Genomic DNA, 13,345 nt, shown 5'->3' on the forward strand with positions numbered 1-13,345 from the left:
CTCCAGGATCACGCCCTGAGCCGAAGGCAGATGCTCAACCACTGAGCCACCCAGGTGTCCCGTCCCTCTTTTTTTTTTTTAAACGTGATTGTGTTTTAACTTTGAAGGTCAAGATGCTTATCAGATCAATAACTCTTCATGGGGAGTTCAGAATGCTGACTACAACATACAGACGTGATGAGAGGCACGTCTATCTCTTCCCTGAAAGATTCACCCCAAATCTTCCAGCGAGCCTCGACAAACAGGAAACAGTAAGCCAGACTTGCCAGACACCAATCGAAGCGCCAGGGCTTATAACCCGCAGGAATCCAGCGCTAAGGGATACACAGCCACTGGCCACACGCTGACAATTAATTATCCAACACCCTGTTCAGGGAGAAGCCCATAGGGTTCCTGTCAGAATGCACAGCAGAACCCCGACCCCAGGAAGCCATACAAAGAGCAAGGAAGGTTCTAGAAGCTTGAGGTTATACTTTTTACCAATGAAGCAGAGAATGAGGCCTTCCCAGGGCCTTAACTACTATGCCAGGGTACCTATTTCACTGGGAAGCAGCTTTGCCCCGAAATGGTACACACGTCACAGATGGAACAGATCTCTGAGAAGTGCTAACCAGAGTTCCCACGTGGTTTTCAAAACTGGAAGTGTGTCCTTTATTTAGAAGGGTTCTGAGCCACCAGGCTTGGTTAAAAAAAAATTTATTAAAGCATAGAACTGCTTTTTTCCATTATCCACTCTACCAATCTCGAGCTGGATGAGTTTAGACAGAAGCACACTCACTACAAGCTCTGAGGAAGAAAAAGAAAATTTTTAAAAAGCACTGACAAAGCTACTTCAGATGGAGAGACTGAGCAAAACCCCAAATCAAATGCTGGCACTGAGGGACGCCTGGGTGGCTCCATGGTTGAGCACCTGCCTTCAGCTCAGGGCATGATCCCAGGGTCTGGGGATCGAGTCCCATATCAGGGTCCCCAAGGGAGCCTGCTTCTCCCTCTGCCTGTGTCTCTCCACCTCTCTCTCTCTCTCTCTCTGGGTGTCTCATGAATAGATAAATAAAATCTAAAAAAAAAAAAAATCCTAAATAAGATGCTGGCAATGAGACCAAACATTCTGACATGCGGTTTCCTCTGGTCTCCTGGAGGTATTTTTCTTTGCTTCTTTAGAAATCAGTTGCAGCTCTGTCAGCCACCCACTCTCTCTATTGACCTCAGCAACCCTGCGTTAGATGCCATCATCATGAAGCCACCACCATCAAGTTGACTGTCACTCTCCTGGATTTCTGCCTTTTGGTTCCAAGCAGAAACCTGTCTTCTATGCCTGTCAGTGCCCCAGTGGCCCTGCGATGATTCATCTCACCCTAGGTGCCCTCTCTTCGTCCATTTTCTTACATTTCCACTCGCCAGAGCACCCAGGCCCCTGGGCCACCCTCCTGCAGAGCCCACGCCCGCCTCGCCCCTCGCAGAGGCCCCGCCGGGCCCAACATCTCATCCCCACATCCAGACACTGCTTTCCAGGAGATTTCTGCTCGGCACATCTCACCGACGCCAGGGGCACCCCCAGTTAAGAATTCTACTCCAGGTCTCTAAGTAAATTAGGACCGCTTCCTTGGCACCACACTTTCCTATTGAGTTCAAAGAACAACTCATTTCAAATAACACAGAAGTGTTATGTGGGTTTTTTTGGTTTTTGGTTTTTTTTGAATCAGCCTGCCCACGCAATCTAATTCACCCTTAGCCTATCTCATCTCGCTGAGATGCAGAAGCAGGTGACAAAAGTTCACTCAAATGAGCACAACTGAGCATCTCCAGTCCTGAGATTAAGCCTGAAGTAAACAAGAAGAAGGCTGAGCCCATGGTGGTCTGTGAATGTAGACGTAAACCTCTTTCCAGTTTCCTAACTGGATTGGGCACTCGGGCCGGGCATGAGTGACCTTCATTACCACGTAAAGGGCCGTGTGCATACATGAGAGGGCCATATGGTCACATAACTGAGCTTCCTGCTTCCTGGGGAGCTTCTCTCCAAGACTTCTGCCTGCCCTGTCACAAGACAGCCATCCTGAACACCCGACAAATGCAGAGGATACAGAAACCTTTGGCAAGCTGTGATTTATCCACTCCACGGCTCTCAAAGGTGGGGGAAAAAATCAGAGGCTGGGAAAGGCTTGAGGAATCATGGCTCATAATTCTAATTATAAAAAAAGTAAGCAGAATATTATTCACCAGTACAAAGGAATGAAGCACTCACACACACACACACACACGCACACGCACACACATACACACACGGACAAACCCTGAACACATTATGCAAGCTCCGAGACTGACCCAAAGGTCACTTATTATGCTACGATTCTGTTTACACAGTATACCTGGAGAAGGTAAATCCACAGAGACAGGAAGGACATTAGTGGCTGCCAGGGGCTGCAGGGAAGACAGACTGGGACCAGAAACTGCTTAGTGGGTAAGGGGTTCTCTTTTGGGGAAGTGAAAATGTTTTGGAAATAGATTAAAGCCGGTGGTTGCTTGCACAACGCCACGAATGCCCTAAATGCCACCGGGCTGTTCACTTTAAAATGGCTCAGCTAATGTCATGTGAATTTCACCCCAATAAATTACTTAAAATAACAAACAAACAAAAAGCAAAGACACAGGAGCCAGCCCAAAGACGCTGCCACTGACCAAACCAGAAAAACCTGAGGCTGAATCATGGTAGGAATGGTTTACAACACATTAACTCACACTGAATAATAAATAACTCAGGAGTCTATACTGGCAGGGGTGTGGGGAGGCATAAAATAGGACGTACCTCTGAAAGAGCCGAAACAGGGCATGCAAAGGCACTGTCAGGGACCAGAAAGTTCTCCCCTTGGGGATCCAACAGGCATCTCCAAGCTGGCGAGTCCGAACCCGAGGCCCTGCCCTTTCCCCGGACACCTGCTCCTCGCGCAGCTCCCTCTGACTTCCTGACGCCCGGACTCAGCCCACGGCCGTCATTCTGCCCACTCACTGCTCAGCCCAAGCAGCCGTGGGCCCTGGACGCGCCACAGCCAAGCAGCAAATCTACCAGCAAACGATCAGAATTTGCCCATTTCCGTCATCTCTGCTGCTACTGCCCTGGGCCCTGCTGACAGCAAGGCCAGCCTGGGTCTCCAGCACTGTCCCGGCCAGGCGCCCTGCTTCTTCCATTCTCGCGCCCCGCCGGCAGTCTACTCTGCACACAGCACTGAGCCTGGCTTCTTTAGAAGACAGGTCACCTGAGTGTTCGTCTGAAACTACTTGTAATATTGTCCATTTATGTTTCAAGTCCTTTCCTTTATGTAACGTGGGGTCACAATTTTTTTAAATGGTTAAAAAAAATGTAACAGGTTAAATCAGATGATGTCCATCTTCTGGTCAAAAACCTCCATATTCTGCTTAGAAGGAAAAAAGGAAATTTCTTCCATGCCCTTGAAGGCCTTATACAATCTGAGCCCTGCTCTCCTGGATCCTATTTCCTAGAGGATGTTCTCTCTCTCCTCCTCCTCCAGCTGTTGGAGCCACCCTGGCTTCTACACCGCTCCTAAAATATATCCAACCTCAGAATCTCTGAGCATGCTGTTCCCTCTGCCGCAGCGCCCTTCCCCAGGGCCTCCGAGCATGCTGTTCCCTCTGCCACAGTGCCCTTCCCCAGGCCCTCCGAGCATGCTGTTCCCTCTTCCTGCTCACGTGACTCAGGACCTACTGAAATGTCACTGTCGTAGAACAGCCTTCCATGGCCAGCCTGTATAAATGACATGCTCTTAATCCCCTGTCCTCTTAACTTGGTTCACTCTGCCTCCCAGCCCTTGCCACCAACAGGCAAACTACGTATTTGTTTCCGTCCTATCTTCCCCCAATGAGAACAAAAGCCCCATGGAATAAGGACCCTGTTTTGACTTTTCATTGCTGGACATATTATCTCATTGCTGTGCCTGGAACAAGGGCTGGCACAGAGCAGCAGCGTCCTTGTCAAAAGAAATGGAGACTGAATAAATCACCAGCATGACGAGAGACCTTGGACGGCAGTGTCACGCCCTGTGACCTGGTGGTCACGGCCTCAGAGCCAGGCCTCGCTGCACACCAGCCAGCTCCACCAGACGGCTCTTGCAAAGAGCAGAGTGATTCTCATCACAGTCAGATGTCTCACAGAAGACTGGCTTGTCGCATGACAAGCGAGAATGAATGGACTCCAGCTCCCAAGGGTCACGGGGTCACCCACGGAGCAATATTTGCAATTACAGTAAGAAAAAAAATGTCAATTAACCTGCCTTACTTAGAGGCAAGTCTGCCATCGCTCTCCCCACGCCAGCTTGCCCCGAGCTGACCCCTGTCCAAGTGCCTTTTCCCACCGGCTCAGAGACCCCAAGGCAGATAACTGAAGGAAAGGAACCCAGGGAGTGGCTGACACAGGGCCTGTGACTCCAAATGTCACCCAGAGCAGCCATGCTCAGCCTTGGCATCCCATCCAAATCACCTGGAGGGCTTTTTAAAATCTTCACAGCCCAACCACACCCCTAATTGCTGAAGCCGTGCCACAAGCCAGCCACGGGCATTCTGGAAACTCGCCAGTTGAACCCAAAAGTACAGCTAATGTTGAAAAACACCCAACCTGAGGGTGCTGGTTGCTCTGATGTAAAAGCGAGGGAGGGACTTATGGTTTCCTTACCTCACCAACGTGTCACCGCCTGCCCCTCCTGGGCTGTAATAGAGCACGTTCTCCAGGGACAAGGAGAATTTCAGCCCCTCTGCCTCTGAGATGTATAAGTTGGTGCGGTTGTTACTATGACTGACGCATACAAACACCTGGTCCTCGGAGGCATCTGCGATGTAATATTCCTTTGGAATCGAAAGTCAAAACATACACAAGTCAAAAACCACACATGCACAGTGGACTTTTCCCTATGCACACTGAAGTAATGACTTCCAAATGTCCCAGTGACGGGGACAGGCCCAGAGCCCGCAGACACCTTCCCAAATCTCGGTAAAGCCTAGCCAATTTTCTTTTTGGAGGAGGTGAGGCTGCCCTGTAACTGGAACAAGCTGCTTACTGGCAAATGGGGCCCCAAAGAGGGGACCACCAAACCCCACAAATGACCTAAAAACTTTGTTTTGGTTCATGACATCTCCTTTTTCCCATGAGGTCCATCAATAGTATGTATTATAATATCCATTAATGTGCATTTCCTTTCCTTTCATTCTCTCTAAGGTACTAAAGAAAGGTGGAAGCCATAAAAAGCAAAGAACTGACAAGAATGTTCTCCCCATGAGCTACCAACCCTCCAGCACACCGACTGCCAGTGGCAAGGCCTTCAAATGCCACCTCCTGCCTGTGGTGGCTTCTCTGATGACCCCAGCCCACACTGTTTTTCCCATTGATCTCTTCGCTCTAATACACACATACTGTAGCTAAGCATTTGACATGAATGTATACATATGGTTTCTCCTCTGCTTGTTTCTCTGTGTCTCCAACGTATGTGTTTCTAAAAGGATGGGTCCCAGCTTTTATCCCCTTTTGGAATCTAGCCACCTGTAAGCAACAGAGCAGGTATTGCATGAATAACTCATGGTCACCAGCTCTCCATTCCTTCAGGACAGCACACTGAGGGCCCACTGACTCTGGTCCCAAACGTCTGCCAGTCTGTCTCCACATAAAGCAAATTAAGACTCCCATTCAGCTGCACTTCAAATAGTGAAGAGGGAAAAAACAGACCAAGGTGCCCAAAGCCTAATGGTTCCCTCTATGGAACTGTCTAGAAAGTGATTGCAGGGAGCCTCCATCAATGACCTACCCAACATGATGAGCACTGAGTGTTACACTGCATGTTGGCAAATTGAACTTTAAAAAAATTTTTTTTAATTAAAATAAATAAGAAATAAAAGAAGATTCAAATTAAAAAAAATTTTTTAAAAGGCTCTACCCAGAAGGATATCCCAGCAACACCCTTCCCCTGACCCCTGCATGTGGAAACCCCTAACTCTTCTGTCCACCCCCAAGCAGACCCCACTCACATTAATAGGATGTCTTGTAACAAACTGGGCTGCTCGCATGGGCTTCCTGTCAAAGGACACCCAGAGCTGGACAGAAGCTGGCTGTAGACCGCCCAGAAGATGCTGCCAAGGAAGAGGAGGGGAAAAAAAAGTTAATGGTGCCACACTACAGCCACTCAAAGTAAGAGAAGATGGAAACAGGAAAGTCAGACCCCTCTGATTCTACCAGAAACACAAAACACAGGGTGACTGCAAATGCACATTTTTTGCAAGGTCCGTGTTCCCTCCACAGCTTGGGCTGCATTTGTTTGATCCCCAACATCCGATCTGCAACAGGTATTAGATACTCCCGAGTAAGGACAGACGGTACCGCGGTCCAACTGGGCGTGGGAGGAGGTAGGGGGCTGAACCCGGCAGCCCCCGCAACCACACAGGCTGAGGTCAGCCACACACCGAGCATATAAAACCCATTCCCATGTTCTTTCCCCTCCCGTTTTCAGGGGACGAGGATACTCGAATTAAAGGGCTTTAACCTGCACAAAGAGCTGAGGGAATTTTTACCGGTTCTCTTTTGCAACCTTCTAATACTTCTCATTGATGAACATTTTTCCTAGAGTGTGTTTTCTTTGCTAGGGCATAGGGCATGCCACACAATGTTGGCCACATCACACTGCGTTTTAGAAATACTAAAGCACAGCTGGAGTCTCGAAAATGTGTATAAAAGCATTAGATTAAGAGCTGGCTGTACCACCTCAGGAAATCACTAGTCTCTAGGTCTCAATTTACTCATCTACAAAAATGAGAAGCTGATTAGGATCAGGGCTTCTCTATATATGGGTTTCAATGGTCCAGGAACCCTATAAATACATATGCAAACCATGTGTATAGATGCACTCATTCATCCTGCCGGGAAGGGCACACAATCTTTACCAGATTCTCAAAAGGGTTGATGATTCAAAAAAGGGTAAGAGCCACCATAAAGGCTCAGTGTGGGTTTTTCCAGCTCTAAAAGTATGGGACTGGGATGCCTGGGTGGCTCGGTGGCTGAGCATCTATCTTCAGCTCAGGTTGTGATCCTGGGGTCCTGGGATCAAGAGCCACATCAGACTTTCCACAGGGAGCCTGCTTCTCCCCTCTGCATGTGTCTCTGCCTCTCTCTCTCTGAGTCTCTCACAAATAAAATCTTTTAAATAAATAAAGTATGGGATTGAGAACTGAAGGCAAATTTTGCACAACTAGCTGGAAAGGGATACAAGCCTTCAGATGTACATAATCACACACGCAACTACTAAGCTTATCAGAATGTTGAGATCCCCAACCAGAATGGGTTCATTTTGCTTCATTTATCCTTGACCGTGTTGTTACTGTTTACCACACATTTTAAATTCCTATAAAGTAAGAAACATATCAATTTCTCTTAACTATAACACAAATGAAACCCATGTGCTAATATATGCCAATAAATACTATGTGAAGAGCAAGGGGAGGAACATGAAGTTACTCTTGACTCATCTGAGTACTGTGTGTGTGTGTGTGTGTGTGTGTGTGTGTGTGTATATACACATATATATACACACACACATATATATATATAACAAATGGTTAAAATTAGTTTGTTTGAAAGAGGCCAGGTAGAGAGGTACAAAAGACTGCCTTTCCAAAATGGCACAACTGAAAACCATGTTAATAGCTTGTACTAAGTATGGGGCCATAGGAAACGATGGATCTATTAAAAATATAAAACATATTACCTAAATGAGAAAACATTGCCCAGCAAGACTGTTAGGCATAGATTCCAAAAGCCCTCAAGTCAATAAAATTTTATAGCTATTTATAAAGGTCAGAGGATCCGTTTAAGCTACCCTATATAAATCCCTATAAATATATGTGAATACACAGATGTCAGTTGAAACATACACTTTCATGCTTTTATTTTTTCACTACTATCCCACTGTGGTTATACCTTAGAAAGGAGTCACTTTTCTCAGTGACACTAGGGCCATGATTAGTTAAGTTTTGTGGGGGGTTTTAATATTTTATTTATTTATTCATGAGAGAGACACAGAGACAGAAACATAGGCAGGGGGAGAAGCAGGCTCTCTGCGGGGAGCCCGATGTGGGACTCAATCCCAGGACCCTGGGATCATGCCCTGAGCCGAAGGCAGATGCTCAACCACTGAGCCACCCAGGTGCCCCTAGTTAAGCATTCTTAATGAGTGCTCTTGGGTGGCATGAGAATGGAGAATTCATACCAAGGCCAGTCTTCCTCCACAAATGCAAAAGTCACAGAGTACAAAGGTCATAAGAAATCTCAAAACAAACCAAAAAGCAACAACAATAAGAAGGGAAGGGAAGGGGAGGGGAGGGGAGGAGGGAGGGGGAGGGGGGGAGGGGGGAGGGAAGGGAAGGGAGAAAAGAAAAAGAAACCTCAAAACACATCCATCCCACTTCCTTCCAGGACAATCATTCCTAAGCCTGGACAATTCGGGCTCACTCCTAAGGAGTGATACTTTCTCGCCACCAAGAAACATTAAAAATTACGAGCACCTGGGTGGCTCAGTCAGTTAAGCATTTGCCTTCAGCTCAGGTCATGATCCCAGGGTCCCGGGATCAAGCCCCATGTCAGGCTCCCTGCTCACAGAGAGCCTGCTTCTCCCTCTCCTCCTCCCCATTCCTGCTCTCTCTCACTATCTCTTTCTCTCTAATAAATAAAATCCTTAAAAAAAAATTAACAATTAAACTGTGGCACACTATGGACTGTCAAACAGATGTATCATTAGCCCCTAATATTTTTCCTTAACAAACCATGGGGTTTTGTGGCTGTTGAGTTTCTCTTGACCACAATTATAAAAGTAAAACGTGCTCATAAGAAAGAAACATCCAACAGTATAGACAGGGGTGAGGTAGAATGCAGAACCTCAGCTCCCGACCCTCCACTCTCTCCTCCTGCCCGACCCTCCAGAAAGTAACAGCTTACCAACGCTCTGCTGGTAACAGGCTTTCATGGGGTCTTTCAGAAGTGTTCTGTGCCATCACACCTGAGCATATTTATATGGTGACAGACAATGCTACACTTACCCAACATCCATTATTCCTTCCTCTTTAGCAACAAGACCTTGACCGCCACCCCAAATAAGCCACTGGGGTTCTCTACCTAAGTGCAGCCACATGACTGAGTTCTAAGCAATAATTGTAAACCTAAGTGGTGTGTTGGTTTCTAAGAAGGCTGCTGAGAGACTTCAATCAGTGGGAAGGGGTCCTATTTGGCCTCTCTCTCCTTACTCTAACTCCCATAAAGACTCAAAGGCTAGTATAGATATTCTGGACCAAGAAGGAACCCTGAGAATGGAAATCATTAGGTTTGTGGAACAGAGAGAAGCCTATTGGTCCCCAATAACACCAGGGCACCCACATACCAGCCGTAGTTTGGCTACCAATAGGCTGCCCTGAGGAGAGAAAAGTAAGTTTCTGTATTCACTAAGGCACTTCTATTTCTAGTCTGTTACCAGTAATCAAACACAATGCTAATTTGATAACATTTGCAATTTTATTTTCCACATACAACGCTGATCGTTGATAGAAATGTTGTTGTGCCATTCAACTTTCTTCACTCATAGAGTCTCTTGGACATCATCTGTTTAACAGCTCATGGGCACTGACATATTTTCCAGAAACATTCTTCAGTGGACATGCTTGTATATGTTACCTTTTTTAGAAGTTCACAAGAATATCTGTAGGATGCCATTCTCAAAACCACTAGATCAAAATTTTCAGTTTTGACAGAATAAACAGCCTTCCTGAAAGGCGATACCAGTTAATACAGCTCCCAGCACAAATACTTTCGCCAGCATCCAGGAGTTATTTAAACGTTTCAAGTTATGCCAATATTACAGGGTCTGAGAATCTGTGATAAGTTTTTTTTATTTGGTGTTTTCATCCTGATAAGGAAACATAAATTAACATAAGAATCTGAATAATCTGAATTTCAGAATGTGCATTTATGCTTACGTTTGAGATTATATCAAAGGAAATGAGAGGTCAAGGAGAAAAGAGCAGAGAGAACTAAATAAATGACACATTCTTGCCAAGTGAAGGCCACAGGATGTCACAGTGAGCTCTTCAATCAAACATTTCACGGAGAAAAGTGGCCAGAGAATGAGGGACTCCAAAGCACGTGGGGGACAAGGACCCCAGTTCAGAAGCACTGGGGCTCTAGCATCCACTGCCACCTTCCCCTCTGAAGCAGTGACCAAGGATCAGCAAAACATCATCCACGTTAACGTCGTTTATGCTAAAATATTTATAGATAACGTTTTACAGATATTTTATATATATGTATTTATGACTTGCTTTAATATATCCCAAGAAAAGGGGTGCCTGGGTGGCTCAGCCGGGTAAATGTCTGACTCCTGATCTAAGCTCAGGTCTTGCTCTTGGGGTTGTGAGATCTAGCCCTGCATTGGGGTCCATGCTGAGTGGGGAGCCTACTTAAAAAATAATACTAATAATAAAATAAACCATTCCAAGAAAAAAATAAGTAGTAGGTTACACAGCTGAAAAGAGATTAACAAATGTAAATAGTATTGAGGCTGAATGAGGGCACCTACGGAGGACCACCTACGGAGGTCCTATAAGTATAAACTGTTCTTTTACATAGATTTGAAAACATCCATAATAAAAAGTTTTAGGGGCGCCTAGGTGGCTTAGCAGGTTGAGCGTCTGCCTTCAACTCAGGTCATGATCTTGGCATCCTGGGGTAGAGCCCTGGAATTGAGCTCTACACTCAGCAGGGAGTCTGCTTCTCCCTCTCCCTCTGCCCCTCCTCCTGTTCGTGCTCTCTCTCTCTCTCTCAAATAAATAAAATCTTTAAAAAAAAGAAAAAGTTCTACAAAGTTAGTATTAATTGGGAGCGCATCCAGAATGGCAGAGGAAGGAACTCAAAATCCACTCCTCCGAAAAGCAACAAAAACCCCAACCAAAGTTCTCAAAGTCAACTTTTTCACAATTCTAAAAGTTAAATAAAGGCTTGCCAAAACCCAAGGAGCACTTATTGGATATCAGTGGCAAAGCTCAGCAAGAAGAGGCAACTTTGTGGCCTCAATCCCATCCCCTTCTCCCTAGCTCTGCAGCAGCCTTAGAAACCCACAGCCTGGCAGCTCCAAGAACTGGGAAGACCAGCAGCCCCAGAGCCACTGAAGGGGACAGATGACTGCCACAGCTAGCTTGAAAACTGCATTCTCGGGTCTTCTCTCCGTATAACCTGACTCAGTTCACTGTACCAACAGACCTACAGCCAGGCCGTTTGTGGGAAACAGTGACAAATGGCAGACGTTTAACATCACAGCTCCTGGCAAGACATGACCACCTGGAGCTCATGGAAGGCTAAGAAGCCTGAAAGGAGGGATCCTTGGGTGGTTCAGCGCCTGCCTTTGGCCCAGGGCGTGATCCTGGAGTCTCAGGATCGAGTCCCACATCTGGCTCCTGGCATGGAGCCTGCTTCTCCCTCTGCCTGTGCTCTGCCTCTCTCTCTCTACGTCTATCATGAATAAATAAATAAAATCTTTAAAAATAAAAAAAAGAAGCCTGGAAGGAAAAGCTGGGGTAGTAGATGCCCAGAAGAGGCTTCGATAAGCTCTGAAATATCCCAGGGAACCTACTAGGTCTCCACGCAAGAGCTGTGAGTCTGCTCAGGAGAGAAGCAATAAGGGCCTCATCTCTCATGGCCAGGTAATCACCTGGAGGCTCTACAGAAGCAGGAACCGAAGGCTAAGGTAGAGTTGTGGATGGCCAGACCGCAAGCCCCCAGCCCACGGTCAGAGGCATTCAGCCACCAGATTTATCTGTGCAAAGCATTTGAGAAAAATCACTATTCAATCATGGCCAGTCTCTAAGCCTAATTATTAAACATTTCACAGTCAAACACAATGAAGACTATAAACTCTACCAAATTAATGCAGGAAACTCACAAACAAAATCAAAATAGGCAACAGTAGGGAAAGGCAACAAAAAACATTCTGGGAAGGGGCCGCTTGGATATGAGCAGGTGCCTCATGATACCATCTGAAATGTCTGATTTTAATAAAAGGATGACAGGACAAGCAAACAGCAAAGTATGGCCCATACTCAGACACAACACACACACACAAAGAGTCAAGAGAAACCATTGCTGAGGAAGGCCAAATACTGGAATTACAGACAAAAAATTTAAATCCCCTATCATAAATAGGTTCAAAAAATTAAAGGGAAACCATGTCACAAGAATTAAAGTATGAGAACAACTGTCTCACCAAAGACATACTATCTATAAAGAAACAGGAATTATAGAGATGCAAATTATTTTCTTTTTAAATATTTTTAAAATTTATTCATTCATGAGGAAAAGAGAAAGAGGCAGAGGGAGAAACAGACTCCCCGTCGAACAGGGAGCCCGATGCAGGCCTCGATCCCAGGACCTCAGGATCACAACCTAAGATGAAGGCAGCTGTTTAACTGACAGCCACCCAAGCGCCCAAGATACAAATTCTTGAGTGGGAAAGTACAAGAACTCACAAGAAAAAAAATCACAAAGGGGTTCAACAAAAAATTTTAACTGGCAAAAGAGAGAGGCAGTGGACCTAAAGACATTAATTCTGATGATCCATAATAAACACAGATGAAATCTGAAAACATTACACTAGGAAAGAAAACAGTTACAAGTAAGGTCACATAGTATAGGATTCTCTTTACATAAAATGTCCAGAACAGGCGATTCTATGAGGCAGAAAATAGATTTGTGGTTGCCAGAGGCTAGGAGGGGAGGGAATGGGAGGGAATGGGAGTGTGGGGCAATGAAAATGTGCTGGAATTAGAGAGTGATAAGTATTACACAACTTTGTGAATATACTTAACAACCACTGAGCTGCACACCTTAAAAGGGTGAATTTTATGGCATATGAATTATATCTCAATACAGGTGTTATAAAAGTTAATTTTAAATTTACTGGTATTACAGTTTTATTTATAATCTGTAAAGGTTTTTGGGTTTTATTGTTGCGTATAAATTACACGCATTACGTGCTTATACCTAGCTTTATGTTTGCGTACATTTAAGTAATGTTATAACTAAAATAATTCGTCAATAGCTTGGTTTGAGTCAGTTACCCTAAAATTCACACCCCAAGTGAGGTCAGCTAACTGTTCATAGAGAAGCCCACCATCTTGGGACACCTGGGTGACCCAGTGGTTGAGCATCTGCCTTTGGCTCAGGGTATGATCCTGGAGTCCCCGGATCGAGTCCCACATCGGGCTCTCCACATGGAGCCTGCTTCTCCTCCTTCTGTCTATGTCTCTACCTTTCTCTGTG

At 45.7% G+C, this 13,345-nt stretch overlaps 1 protein-coding gene across 1 annotated transcript in view; it reads right to left on the reverse strand.

The window, feature by feature from the left end:
* Nucleotides 1-13,345, reverse strand: part of SORL1 (sortilin related receptor 1) — a 156,851-nt gene that overhangs the window by 103,269 nt on the left and 40,237 nt on the right. The window contains exons 7-8 of the mRNA XM_038535871.1: nucleotides 6,025-6,126; nucleotides 4,682-4,851 (exon numbers count right to left, since the gene is read on the reverse strand). Of these exons, the coding sequence (XP_038391799.1) occupies nucleotides 4,682-4,851; nucleotides 6,025-6,126 (272 nt within the window). The remainder of the gene's footprint in view (nucleotides 1-4,681; nucleotides 4,852-6,024; nucleotides 6,127-13,345) is intronic.

The sequence above is a fragment of the Canis lupus genome, chromosome 5 (genome assembly GCF_011100685.1).
Source record: "Canis lupus familiaris isolate Mischka breed German Shepherd chromosome 5, alternate assembly UU_Cfam_GSD_1.0, whole genome shotgun sequence".
NCBI classification, from domain to species: Eukaryota; Metazoa; Chordata; class Mammalia; order Carnivora; family Canidae; genus Canis; species Canis lupus.